At 37.0% G+C, this 12,237-nt stretch overlaps 1 protein-coding gene across 50 annotated transcripts in view; it reads left to right on the top strand.

Moving 5' to 3' along the window:
- The window catches only part of ANK2 (ankyrin 2), a 701,030-nt gene that overhangs the window by 626,635 nt on the left and 62,158 nt on the right, over positions 1–12,237 (top strand). For 17 of the 50 annotated variants that reach the window (XM_073640230.1, XM_073640294.1, XM_073640221.1 and 14 more), the window contains 9 exons: positions 1,826–1,924; positions 2,487–2,641; positions 2,869–3,080; positions 4,580–4,784; positions 5,162–5,258; positions 6,330–6,558; positions 6,715–6,840; positions 7,115–7,237; positions 10,616–10,666. In XM_073640230.1, coding sequence (XP_073496331.1) covers positions 1,826–1,924; positions 2,487–2,641; positions 2,869–3,080; positions 4,580–4,784; positions 5,162–5,258; positions 6,330–6,558; positions 6,715–6,840; positions 7,115–7,237; positions 10,616–10,666 — 1,297 coding nt within the window. The remainder of the gene's footprint in view (positions 1–1,825; positions 1,925–2,486; positions 2,642–2,868; positions 3,081–4,579; positions 4,785–5,161; positions 5,259–6,329; positions 6,559–6,714; positions 6,841–7,114; positions 7,238–10,615; positions 10,667–12,237) is intronic. The other 33 variants (XM_073640426.1, XM_073640315.1, XM_073640286.1 and 30 more) reach the window with 3 other exon arrangements.

The raw sequence follows: 12,237 nt of genomic DNA, 5'->3' as shown, positions 1-12,237 counted from the left end.
CACATATCTGAACTCATTGAATCTGTTTGACATATCTACTTTTGAATTTTTTAGATGTTTCTAAAATGCCCATATTTTATGGACTATAAGATGCTCTTGATGATATTACAAGCAGACTTGTTTAAAAAAACACAGGAAAAACATGCAATTCAGACTATGAGGCACATAAACATTTAGAACCCATTTTTCATAAATAATAGATAAATTCTCTTGGAACTGTTAAGAATTCTTAAAAATTTTGGGTTGTGATGAACCATAATGCAGCACTCATGGAAACCCATTTAGGTTTTTTCGATTGACAAGTAGTCAAGAATAAAAAAATGTTACAAGTTCTACCAGATCCTGTGTCCCTGGATATTTAATATAATGTTGTCTTATGAGAGCACCATTTGGCAGCACTTGGATTAGTACACAACCATATATATACTTATGGGCCTCCTCGGGCATCAGGACCCATGCTCTACCATATCTATTTATTTAGTTTTAGTTTTTCTTTTTATCTCATACACTATTTTTAGTGTGGGTGTAGCGAAAATGGGTGCACAGATAGCAATTGCACTCCCACCAAAGTGTCTGATGGGGCCCTTGAACCACAAAAGAACACACCAGTCTTATTATTGTCACATGCACATGGTAGGTGGGAGCAATGTTAAAAACTGTTTTTGGCCTCCTAAGAGTAACTAAATAATTGAGCTGGTTGAAACTTGTACAGAAAGGTATATTATTAAGAATGCATATGATACAGGCACTGTGTGAAAAGAAGGTGTTGTATAGAGATATTCTATAGAAAGGTAGTGATTTTTTTATAAAATATAGGACAACTGAAGAGGTCACTTTATTACCAAATTGAAACCTGTGCAACCAAAGCTAAGGACAGCTAGAATAACAATAGAGATACAGAGATGACATTTTTTTGTATTAATGAACTGTTATCTAAAAGCTAATAGTGCATAATTTCAGTCATTTATATATTAGGATTAGGGAGTGTGACAGATTAGGGCTAAGGTTTAAAGGGTTGGGAGAAGTATAAAAATTAGGGATAGAAATTGTGAAAAGATTAAAGCCCCCCATTAACATTAGACTAATGTTGGCCAAACCCTCCAATATGGACATGTTCAGCTGACAGGGGGTGCAGACAATTGATTGTCGAGGGGGTTTAAGGATTCTGTATGTTTGATTTCGAACTGCTGGTCCTTTTATTCTCCCAGATATAAGTCGCCATCAGATATGTTTGGCAGTGTTTCTCACATAGAAAACATAGGATAATTCGGCCAACAGCCATCTAATGTGTATGGCGGTCTTAACGTTAGGAAATGTGTAAATATTAGGGTTAGGAAATGAGTACAGATTAGGGTTGGTAATGTTGGGATTAAGATTTGGAATTGTGCAGGGATTAAGTTATAATATTTGTACCAATCAATTTTATGCCACAGAATGACTAGAAAATGTGTTCAGATAAATTTATTTTATACACTGTCTAAAAGTTCTGTAAAATACTTTCAGTTCTATAATTCTAAACGGTTCTCATTTCGTACATTGCCTGTAACATACACCTGAAAATGTAAGGAATCTCTATTCTAATCTGCCTGTTGTATGAAAGCCCCTTCCACATTTACTTGAACCCCTTTAATATTCAAAAACATTCCAAGAACATGAAACGCTGATTTAAATTGATACCAATGCCCAAGTGAAAAGTCGTATTCTCTCTGGCATGTAACCCTTTACAGAATACTTTTTTTTCCAAATTCCCCTTTTCACCTCTAAGATAAGCTGAAATTCCTCTTACCTATGTTCTTTCTCCCACTGCTGCTTTGGATGTACTCAGTAAACTTCACCTTCCTACCGCTCCTCCCCCTCTAAATGAGGGAGAAAGCTTGGTCAGCCGAATCCTTCAACTGGGACCTCCTGGGACCAAATTCCTTGGGTAGGATAGACTTAAGATCTAGTTGGTGGATGCCGGCCTCGTCCCCGTTGTTCTTCAGTATTATTTAATTTTTGTCAGTGGTTTTGTCAGTGTATTTTAATTTGAAAATGTCACTATCGACTGCGGTCTGATAAAGCATTTTAATCTGTGTGTTTATGGTTTTAGTGGTACTGTATGTGTTGTTACTCTCCTCTTTGTATTATTGTTTAGTGCTGTTTCTTCTTTTGGTTGAGCATGTGATTTTCTTTTTTCATAGTGATTGGAGTCAGAGGAACCTGGATCATTTATTTAAACAGCATGTTCATTGACTTTTACAATAGTATGCCCTAAAATTCAGCAACTACTAAATGTGATTAAAAAATAATCCAAGTTCTAGACTTATTGTCTAGATGGTACAAGGTCAGCTATGACCTTTATATACTTCCAGTTCCCAATGCCGTGAATCCTTGCCTCCACCCTGTGTTGTGTGTGTGCTTGCTAACTAAAAATCCCAGGTTTCTTTGTCCCAGCATTAAGTCACTTTTTTCCCTCTAATCTCTCAATATAATATATTGTTAATCAGGCCAGTGATTGTGGAGATCCCTCATTTTGCGGCACTGCGTGGAAAAGAGCGGGAGCTGGTCATACTGCGCAGTGAGACGGGTGACAACTGGAAAGAACACTTTTGTGAATTCACAGAGGATGAACTCAATGAGATACTTAATGGCATGGATGAAGGTATTATTGTCATGAATCTCAGTCAGCTAGATATCACGATTATCTTCTTCTATAGTATTCGTTTTACTTACCATACTTTACTTACTTTTTTTTTACTTGTAAAAACTCTGTTCACACTAGTATCACGGCTTCTACTATATTAGTGTCATGACAGATATATTTATATTTTTTATAGTGTTTTATGGATATTTAATTTCACACTTTCTATTCTTCTCATATTTTTGTAGTTCTTGACCCACCTGAAGAACTGGAAAGAAAACGCATTTGCCGTATTATCACTCGAGACTTTCCACAGTATTTTGCAGTGGTTTCTCGTGTGAAACAGGACAACAACTTGATTGGACCCGAGGGAGGAATTCTTAGCAGCACTGTGGTCCCTCAAGTCCAAGCTGTCTTCCCAGAAGGTGCACTTACGAAGAGAATCCGTGTTGGCCTTCAGGTATTAACAGAATAGCAAGAATAAGTCCAAGTATATGAAATCAAGTTTACCATGACAAACATGAGATAAAATACTGTGAATCTAAATATATATCATGACTCTCTTATTGCCTGGAGTTACAGCCTAAAGCCTTCTCTACAGTGAGAATGCTAGCATTTGTTCCTGTAATCTCTGTCAGGTCCATTGTTGTTAGGGCGCAGTCAGATGGCCTTATAACAGGGACGACGGTCGCAGCGCAATGCTCGGACTGGCCGGCGGATCTTCTCACCCAAGCATGACAGCATGTATTTCTATGCAGCTGTCACGCTCAGTTCATGAGATCCGACAACCAGTCCGAGCATTGCAATGGGACCGTCCTCAGTGTTATACGGCCGTCTGACTGATCACTTATCGTGAGAATTTATGTGAAATCAAATCACCCTCCTCATCTATTTCCACCCATGTTCACATATTTTTCCTGCTGTTCAAGCCTGTTAGAACAAATTCATGTAAATCTGATACATGATGCCAAGTGTCCCAATTTTTTGCAAACAATCCTGGCAAGTTTGAGAAGTCACATGTTTAAAAGGAATGTGGTTTATGGAATTCCCACCTGCAAATGAACGGGAGTGGAGTCTTGACTAAACAGCCCAAAATTGCTGTTGGGTTATAGGAGACCCCGACAGCTCTGCTATGCAGACAGTAGACTGCATTTTCCTTTTGGAACTGGGCCTAATATACCAGCCCCAGTTACAAGGGAAATAAGATGAAAATAACAATATTTAAATATTGAAATGCCCCCAAGGTAAAAGAAATGAAAAATAAATAGAAGACGTAAATATTAAATTGCAGGTAATAACTAAATAAAATAAATAAATAAAAATGTCACTGTCAATCAAAATCGCAGTTACTGGTCTCACCAGTATAAAAAAAAAGCCCATGTCCAATATATAAAAATGAGTGTTACAAAATGGGGAACAGAGTTTTCATGGTTTTTTTTTGGTCCTTTGTGCTCATAAAAAGAGCACAAACTGTCATCTCCCCTTTCAGTAATGGGAAAATCTGTCTTCACTGAATACAGGTTTTATCCGTAAATTAAAACTTTTGAGAATGAATTATCAATCCAGGAGAAGTGGATGTCTCTAATAAGTTTCTTTTCACATGTACGATTGATTTCTGAAAAATAAATTAAAATGACAATTACTCTAAGTGTATTCTGTTAGTGACTTTGGGAAAGTCTCTTTAGGAGAAATGAATATTGTCTGATTGGGCCATATATGTACACAATTCAGTAGCATTATAATACCCATATTGGTCATGGTGTAGATTTATGTAGACTGCATTTTTTTCTGGTCAGTAATTCATAATATTAAGTGCTGAGAAAGCCTAATTGAGTTGTTGGCAATCTCTCACTATCATTAAGCAACATGTTCATTTACAATCAATCTAGAACTGGTTAAATAAAGACGTTTAATCTGCAGAAACAGATTGAGACCAGTGTCCTTTTATTCATACTGTAGGCCCAGCCAATGCACCCAGAACTAGTGAAGAAAATACTAGGCAACAAAGCAACATTCAGTCCTATTGTAACATTGGAGCCGAGAAGAAGGAAATTCCACAAGCCTATAACAATGACTATCCCAGTTCCCAAGGCCTCCAGTGATGCAATGCTGAATGGATACGGTGGTGAGACCCCTACACTTCGGTTACTATGCAGTATAACCGGTAAGTATTTTGAAATTGCAGCATTAATACTATATTACACTATATAGATATAGACTTGACATGTCTTGAACCTGAATTTCTTTGCATTTTTGTATAATTTTTTTTATGGTAGCTGCTTATTAGCCCCTTTTATCAAATGGTAAATATTAAAAAAAATTAACAAAAAATAAATTATAAATAGTTTACCAAAAAATATTATATCAAGCAATACTTGTCTACAATTAATTAAAATCCTTCACTGGTGACTTGTTAGCTGTTTAAACAAAATGCAGATTTGTCACATGAAATGATGTCCTTTCAGTTTCATTGTTGATATACTGTATCTTAATATTAAATTCATAATATTCATCATTTATAAATGATATGCTTGCCTTTAGGTGGTACAACTCCTGCACAATGGGAAGACATCACCGGGACCACACCACTTACATTCGTTAATGAATGTGTCTCCTTTACCACTAATGTATCTGCTAGGTAAAGTACCACTTTAGGATATCTATGATGGGTTAAAGATTCGGAGACATTTGTTTTTCTTTTCCAACAAGAGCTCAAATATTTTGGAGATATTCTTTAGAAATAATTGAAGAGCTTACTGGTATCTCTTTACCATTCTTCCAAAATATTTGGCTTTGGTCAAACAATTAAAGGGCACACTGTGAATTGTTCATTGTCTTAACTTCAAAACTGGAAGTCTATCCTTCCAAATATACCAGGATTGAAAGCAAAAGTCAAATATGTACTTGCCCTTAGTTCCTTTCTGTTAAACTGTGAAAGAACATACCTTACTTTAAATGGGTTCTTCAGGTTTAGGCCAAAAGTCTGCAGTCATTCTCTGTGACTGTAGACTTGTGAATCCTCATAGTGCATGCTATCAGAATTCTCCAGTGCCAGCGCTGGGAGCTAGCGGTCATGTGACTGCGAGTATGCGCTATACATACTCCCTTCCACATTCTGACTAGACGTGCATGGCCTCTCTCTTCTCCAGTGAATTTAGCGAAGCCTTGCACGTCTAGTTGGAATGTGGTCGGAAGTATGCATATTTCATACTAGCAGTCACCATGACAGCCCAGTCTCGCTATCGGCAGCAGAGTCCTGACAGCGCACACTGTGCATGATGTAAAGATACACAAGTCTCCAGTAATATAAAGTTATTGCAGACTTTCTTGTCAAACCTGTACAACCCCTTTAATACATTTTGAGGAACCAAGCCTTAATAAACATTTTACCCCCACTCTCTTGGCAGTCAAAACTCCTTTTTTTAAATGCCGACATATATACCTGATTTAGTTTTTGCTCCTTTTCTATTCCTTTTTTCTGTATTACTTCTTTACAGCCTTTTTACTCTAGGATTTAACACTCAATGGTTGTGAGCTAGTAAAGTGTTGTCTGAACCAAATGCGCTTCATTTTATATTGAGACTTGTATATTATTATTGTTTCCTTCATTTATATTTTGCTCTTTTTCTATATTTCAGACTTAGTTTTATATTTAATGCCTTTTAATTTTCTGACCTTGAGCCAATCAAAAATGTATTTTATTTTGCAGGTTCTGGTTAATAGACTGCCGACAGATTCAAGAGTCTGTTATTTTTGCCAGCCAAGTGTACAGAGAAATTATTTGTGTACCTTACATGGCCAAATTTGTTGTGTTTGCCAAATCCCATGACCCCATTGAAGCACGTCTGAGATGTTTCTGCATGACTGACGACAAAGTAGACAAGACACTGGAGCAGCAAGAAAACTTTGCTGAAGTTGCAAGGAGTAGAGATGTAGAGGTTAGTATTTCCCTTTAGTGAATACCTTAACATTGTATATCAAGTCAATTGTAATTTAATTGGTTAAAAATTAGATATTTAAATTGGTAGACAAAGCATATTTTTGTTCTATTATGTAATATAATATAACAGGTTTATCTAAAATGTTTTTTTTAGGTCCTGGAAGGAAAACCAATCTATGTGGACTGCTTTGGGAACTTAATACCCTTAATAAAGAGTGGTCAACATCACATATTTAGTTTCTACGCCTTTAAAGAAAATAGACTTCCATTATTTGTCAAGGTAACATTCATACCAAATGCAAGGCATATGATTGTAATCAGTTGGGTTCTTTCTAACTTTTGGATACATTTTCTCATAATTAGTTAAAATGCAATAAATTCATATTTTTCCAAAGCATCTCCTCACATGTTATAGCTAACCTCTTCGTTAAGTTGATCTGTCCTTGGTTTATGACCCAAGACCAATGATAACACTGTTCTGGTATTTTGAATGTTTTGAGTTTCTCATCTATACCACCACCTAAGGAATGTGACATATAATGTTTCAATAACAGGTGCGGGATACAACCCAGGAAGCCTGTGGACGCCTGTCTTTCATGAAGGAGCCAAAATCCTCTAGAGGCCTTGTGCATCAAGCCATTTGCAATCTAAATTTCACTTTACCACTTTATAATAAGGTAAGATTTGTTGTAAGATATACATTTTTATTAACGGTTTACATAATACTAGATTAGTTTAGTGAGACTTATTTGATTGCTATCGCCAAAAAGATCATTAGAGTAGAGGATAGTTAGGCTGGCGGATCATGGAGTTCCTAATGAAGGTTCATTTTTGCTCTTGGAAAACGCATATACTTGAAGGGAATGAATAAGGAACACACATTTGTTCAGAATATAAGGATTTATCATGCAGTAGTAATAAGCAAAACTCTAAAAATGGGTGCTTCGGGAAAATGAAGGCTAAAAAACATCTTTATTGTTTATGTGGAAAGGATCACTCCGTAGTATTACAATTTTCTGTATGCAAAATATTGAGGAAGTGGGAAAGTCAGCCTTCATCTATGAATCATTGACCGAAAGCTTTAATGATTGTGTTTATATTTGACCCAAAGGTGTTTAATACCCTAGCATTAATGATGAGCGAGTATGTTCTGTTAACCCTTTCGGCAAGCATTCTCGGGTGAACACCGAGTATCTTCAGCGTGCTCGGGTGTTATGTTTCAGTCTCTCTGTGCGCATGATTTGCGATTGTTTGACTGCTTTAATACATGTGAGGAATACCCAAGAAACAGACATTCTTCACATGTATTAAAGCTGTCAAACAGTTGCAAATCATGCACACAGAGAGACTGAAACATAACATCCGAGCACGCTGAAGATACTCGGTGTTCGCCTGAGCATGCTCGCCAGAACATACTCGCTCATCACTACCTAGCATACATTTGTTATTGAGCGTTTTCTTTTTGCAAGCCTTCTGCATTTTGCATTTGGAGTAGCACCGTAGCTGTAGAGTTTTGTAATTTGAGTGATTCTTAGTAATGGAGGAGAGAGTTTTGTGGTATACAACTGTAGGCACTGTGACAAAAGTTAAATGCTTAGCAAACTCTCTTTTACAGGCCTTAGCAACATTTACAATTACAAAAGACATTGCTGCCTTGCCTGTGACTCTCACTTAGCAACAGGGGTGCAAGGATCTGCCTGATGGAAATGTAAAATAGATCCTGAGGAATGACTTCAAAACATTAAACAGGTTTTAAAGAGTTTCTAAACTTTTTTTAGTTATAGATTAGCCTTTGCAAAGTCATAAATCTTTGTAATATAATCATGTACTTTATTTTGTTTCCTTTTCTCTCAAATACCATGCTAACAGTGCTGTTTTAACTGTCTAGCTCATGCTCTTTTATAAACTGCTTTGAATTGCTTCTCTAGCAAGAATCTATAGGCAAAAACTATTTACAAGCACTCTCACTGCATAATCATGGTGAAGGAGAGCACAGAAGCTCAAAAAACAAGTGTTTGTAAATAGTGTATGACTCTGGATTCTTGCTAGAGTAAAGCTGCAGTTCAAAGCTGCTTGTAAAAGAGCATGAACTAGGCAGCTAAAAGCATTGGCAGCATGGAGTTTGAGAGAGAAAATAGCTAAATAATGTAATGGAGTATGTTACAAAGATTCATAAATTGCAGAGGCTGATCAATAAATAACTAGGACCCTTTAAGAAGGACATCTTAGCTGTGAGAAAAACATAATAAGTTGCAGAAGATGAAATTATAAAACGTTCCATAAATACATATCAATAGCTATTTAGGCTATTTCTTTCAATATTTCAGGCATGCAGGTTTTACCTTTACTGTAGCAGAATGAGCTCAAAATCTGGTAAAAGTCTCGACTTTTTTGGAGATACCATCTGTGGAGGGGGGAATATGATTCTATACTACACCTAAATAATAAATAGAGCTATGTCTTCAGATCTGGCAGTATTTGGGATGAACCAATCAATTTGCCTCTTTCACTGTTTAATTAACTCACTAGTCCATGGAATATGGTGGAAGAATTGATTCACCTATTTCCTCCTAAAGCTTTTTAAAATGAATCACAAATGTCGTGAAAGAATTCACCAATGCATCCCAATGGACAGTAAAACGAAAACCAGGCAACATTTTATTCATCTGCAGACAGGAGTCTGAAATTAAGTTAAAAAAAAAAGAATATTATTGTTATCAACTATTTAATAACTACCTGGTTATTATGCAGCCAAACTAAAGGAGAAACAATAGTAGAAAGGGATTTATGGATAATTCTGCTGGTCAATAAGATATCCAATGGTGATGATGATGTTTAACAATGAGCAGTTTTATTAATCAACGTGTTTCAGAGTTGAACAAACTCCTTCATCAGGAAAAAAACACAATGAGCATTGTGTTTTTTTCCTGATGAAGGAGTTTGTTCAGCTCTGAAACGCATAGATTAATAAAACTGCTCTTTGTTCAACATCATCATTGGATATCTACTTGACCAGCAGTGCAGCAGATTTATCCTTATATCCCTTTCTATTATTGCATTTACTGTTGGTTTTATTCCAGCATACGGAGAAGCAGTAGCTGGTATCTATATCTGCATAAGAGTTGTGCCTGACACTAGCCAGTCAGGTGAGCAATACCATACTATCTACAATGTGTATTGCCTGGGTCATGCTCTGTTCTGCACATTTTGTCACTTTTTAGCTAAACTAAAGAAGACGGACATAGCAGCTTCTAAAGGGTTAATCTGCTAGAGTAGGACATAGCAGCTTCTAGAGGGTTAAGCAGCTTCTAGAGGGTTAATCTACTAGAGTAGGACACAGCACCTTCTGGAGGCTTAATCTACTAAAGGAGGACATAGATAGGGCTAATTTAAGTCCCTCACTACATGCACACCTATCCAGCCACAGCCACTCGGAAATAAGGAGAAGGCTTTACGGTTTATCCCCGGAGTTGCTGTTTCTAGCCTTCTCCGCCTCCTTCTTCTACATTACATCACAAAACGCAGATATTAATATTTATTTGCTGATTATATAACTACACGAAGTAAGACAGCAACACAAATAGCTCTTGGCCTCTACATGTTGCACACAGTCTCTCCCCTCACAGTGGTATCTTCCAGCTCAGAACTAAAAACTTACAAAGTTGACAAAATAATGAGGTTTCACTACTTCATGTGAAGAACAGGCCCCAGCTGTATCCAGTCTCCCTTTCTTATCTCATTATATTTGAGAAAAGTTTTAGGTCTCCTTTAAATGCACAAGGTTTCCCAGGAGGTGATAGGTCTTCTTAAAAGAAAAATCATTTCACAATATATTCTAACGTTACTTTTTCATTGCACCTATTGGCAGTAGGAATTGCACCTCTGCTTCTATAACTGTTCATGTGGCATATTGGTTCAGTTTGTATTTAGGCATAATATAAATCTATGGTTTGATGTTATTTATTTTTAAACCAATAGCCAGGTTTAAAAGACATGTAATCATTTTTATTCTTTGTATTATTTTTTTCTTATGTCTGGCACCCTGAAATTCAAAGGAATCCGAATCAGATCAAGAATATGAAGATGAGGTAATTTCAATAATTCAGGTATACTATAAAAAAAATATGATAGTATAGCTCAATTAAGACTGTATTTGTAGTGTACATTCAGCATATGCACCAGGAAAATCCTTTGCTGTAATATGCACAATGTAAGGCATCGAGTGTGCTATATTGCATACTGTCCCGTCCGCCTGTTGACTCAGGTTTTAAAAGTTGCTGCTTGTTAAACCTTTTTATACAGAATGGCTCATATAGGGACTAGTACAGCCTTGTAAGCCATGGTGAATTTTTGAACTGTAATTGCTTGGCAGTGGGGTGCCAGTGGAGTAATTGGCAGAGAGATGAGGCAGAAAATTAAAGCACCACTCCACGTTTTGTTTTCAGCGCTGAAGTGGTGCCACTAATGCTAATGTAATTTCCCTAACCCTTGTGATATATTTACCAGCCGCTGTCTTCAGCTTCTCCAGTCCCCCTCGGCCATCATGTGACCACAGCTTTGGACTGAACGGAAGTCAGAGGTAACGGTCACAAGCTCTCAGTGTAAATCTGTGAGCTCCTCATTCTGGCTCTCATAGGCTTACATTGAGTAGAGACCTCCGGCTCGCCCAGCAAACAATGGGGTAATCCGGCAGGTCACAACCAGCAGAACACTACCGGAAAGGTGCCATTTACAGGTGAAGATGGTGGCTGGTGAGCATATCACTAGAGGCAGGAAACTTACATTAATGACACCACTTCAGCGGTAAAATTAAATAAATTAAAATTAATTAAATTCTGGTGTGGTGCTTTAACAAGGGGAGACATAGATTAGGATTTAAGGATGGATTGAAGGGTTGAAAGAATTGTACAAGGGAGGCCAAAGAGAAGGATGATGAATTAGTGTATATGGCATATGAGAAGGGTGTATGCTAAATTTTTGATAATTCAAACTTCAGAAAAGAGCCAGTTTGAGAAATATTTTTGAGCTAGAGGCAGTAAGCGGTAATAAATGGGTAAATGTGAGGTTTGAAGGACAGAGCAGTGTCAAAACGTTACCCCAAAGCATTGGGCTTGGGAAATTTGGGAAATCCTGGAGCCATTCACAGTGATTGCTAAGTCTAGTGGGTATTTAAAGGGGTATTCCCATCTCCAAGACCCTATCCCAATATGTGGTAGGTGTAATAATAATAATGTTAGCAAGTACCTCCAATTGGAAATGTAGTATAGTTTTTCTGATTCACTATGTCTCTTTCCTCATGTGCCGGCATTGCAGGACCTTAAGTATCCATGATTACGACCACTGATACAGTGACAGTTAGTTAGGAAGTTGCTAGTGGTCGTAACCATGGATACCTAAGGTCCTGCAATACCTTCACATGAGGAAAGAGACATAGCGAATCAGAAACACTATACTACATTTCTAATTGGAGGTATTTGCTAATATTATTCTTATTACACATACTACATATTGGGATAGGATCTTGGAGATGGGAATACCCCTTTAAGTTAGTTCATGGAAAGAGAATTTATTTAGTTTTGTCTATGTTGAGGTTAAGAAAGTGGGAGGAGTAGAAGGTGGATATTGCTAACAGACACTATGTAATTCTGGACAACAGAGATGGGTTTGAAATGCCATA

Source organism: Phyllobates terribilis, unplaced genomic scaffold (assembly GCF_046119375.1).
Source record: "Phyllobates terribilis strain yellow unplaced genomic scaffold, ASM4611937v1 Scaffold_1__5_contigs__length_1240528914, whole genome shotgun sequence".
Lineage (NCBI taxonomy): Eukaryota > Metazoa > Chordata > Amphibia > Anura > Dendrobatidae > Phyllobates > Phyllobates terribilis.
Note: the sequence above shows the minus strand (reverse complement) of the source record. Positions and strands in the feature narration are given on the sequence as shown.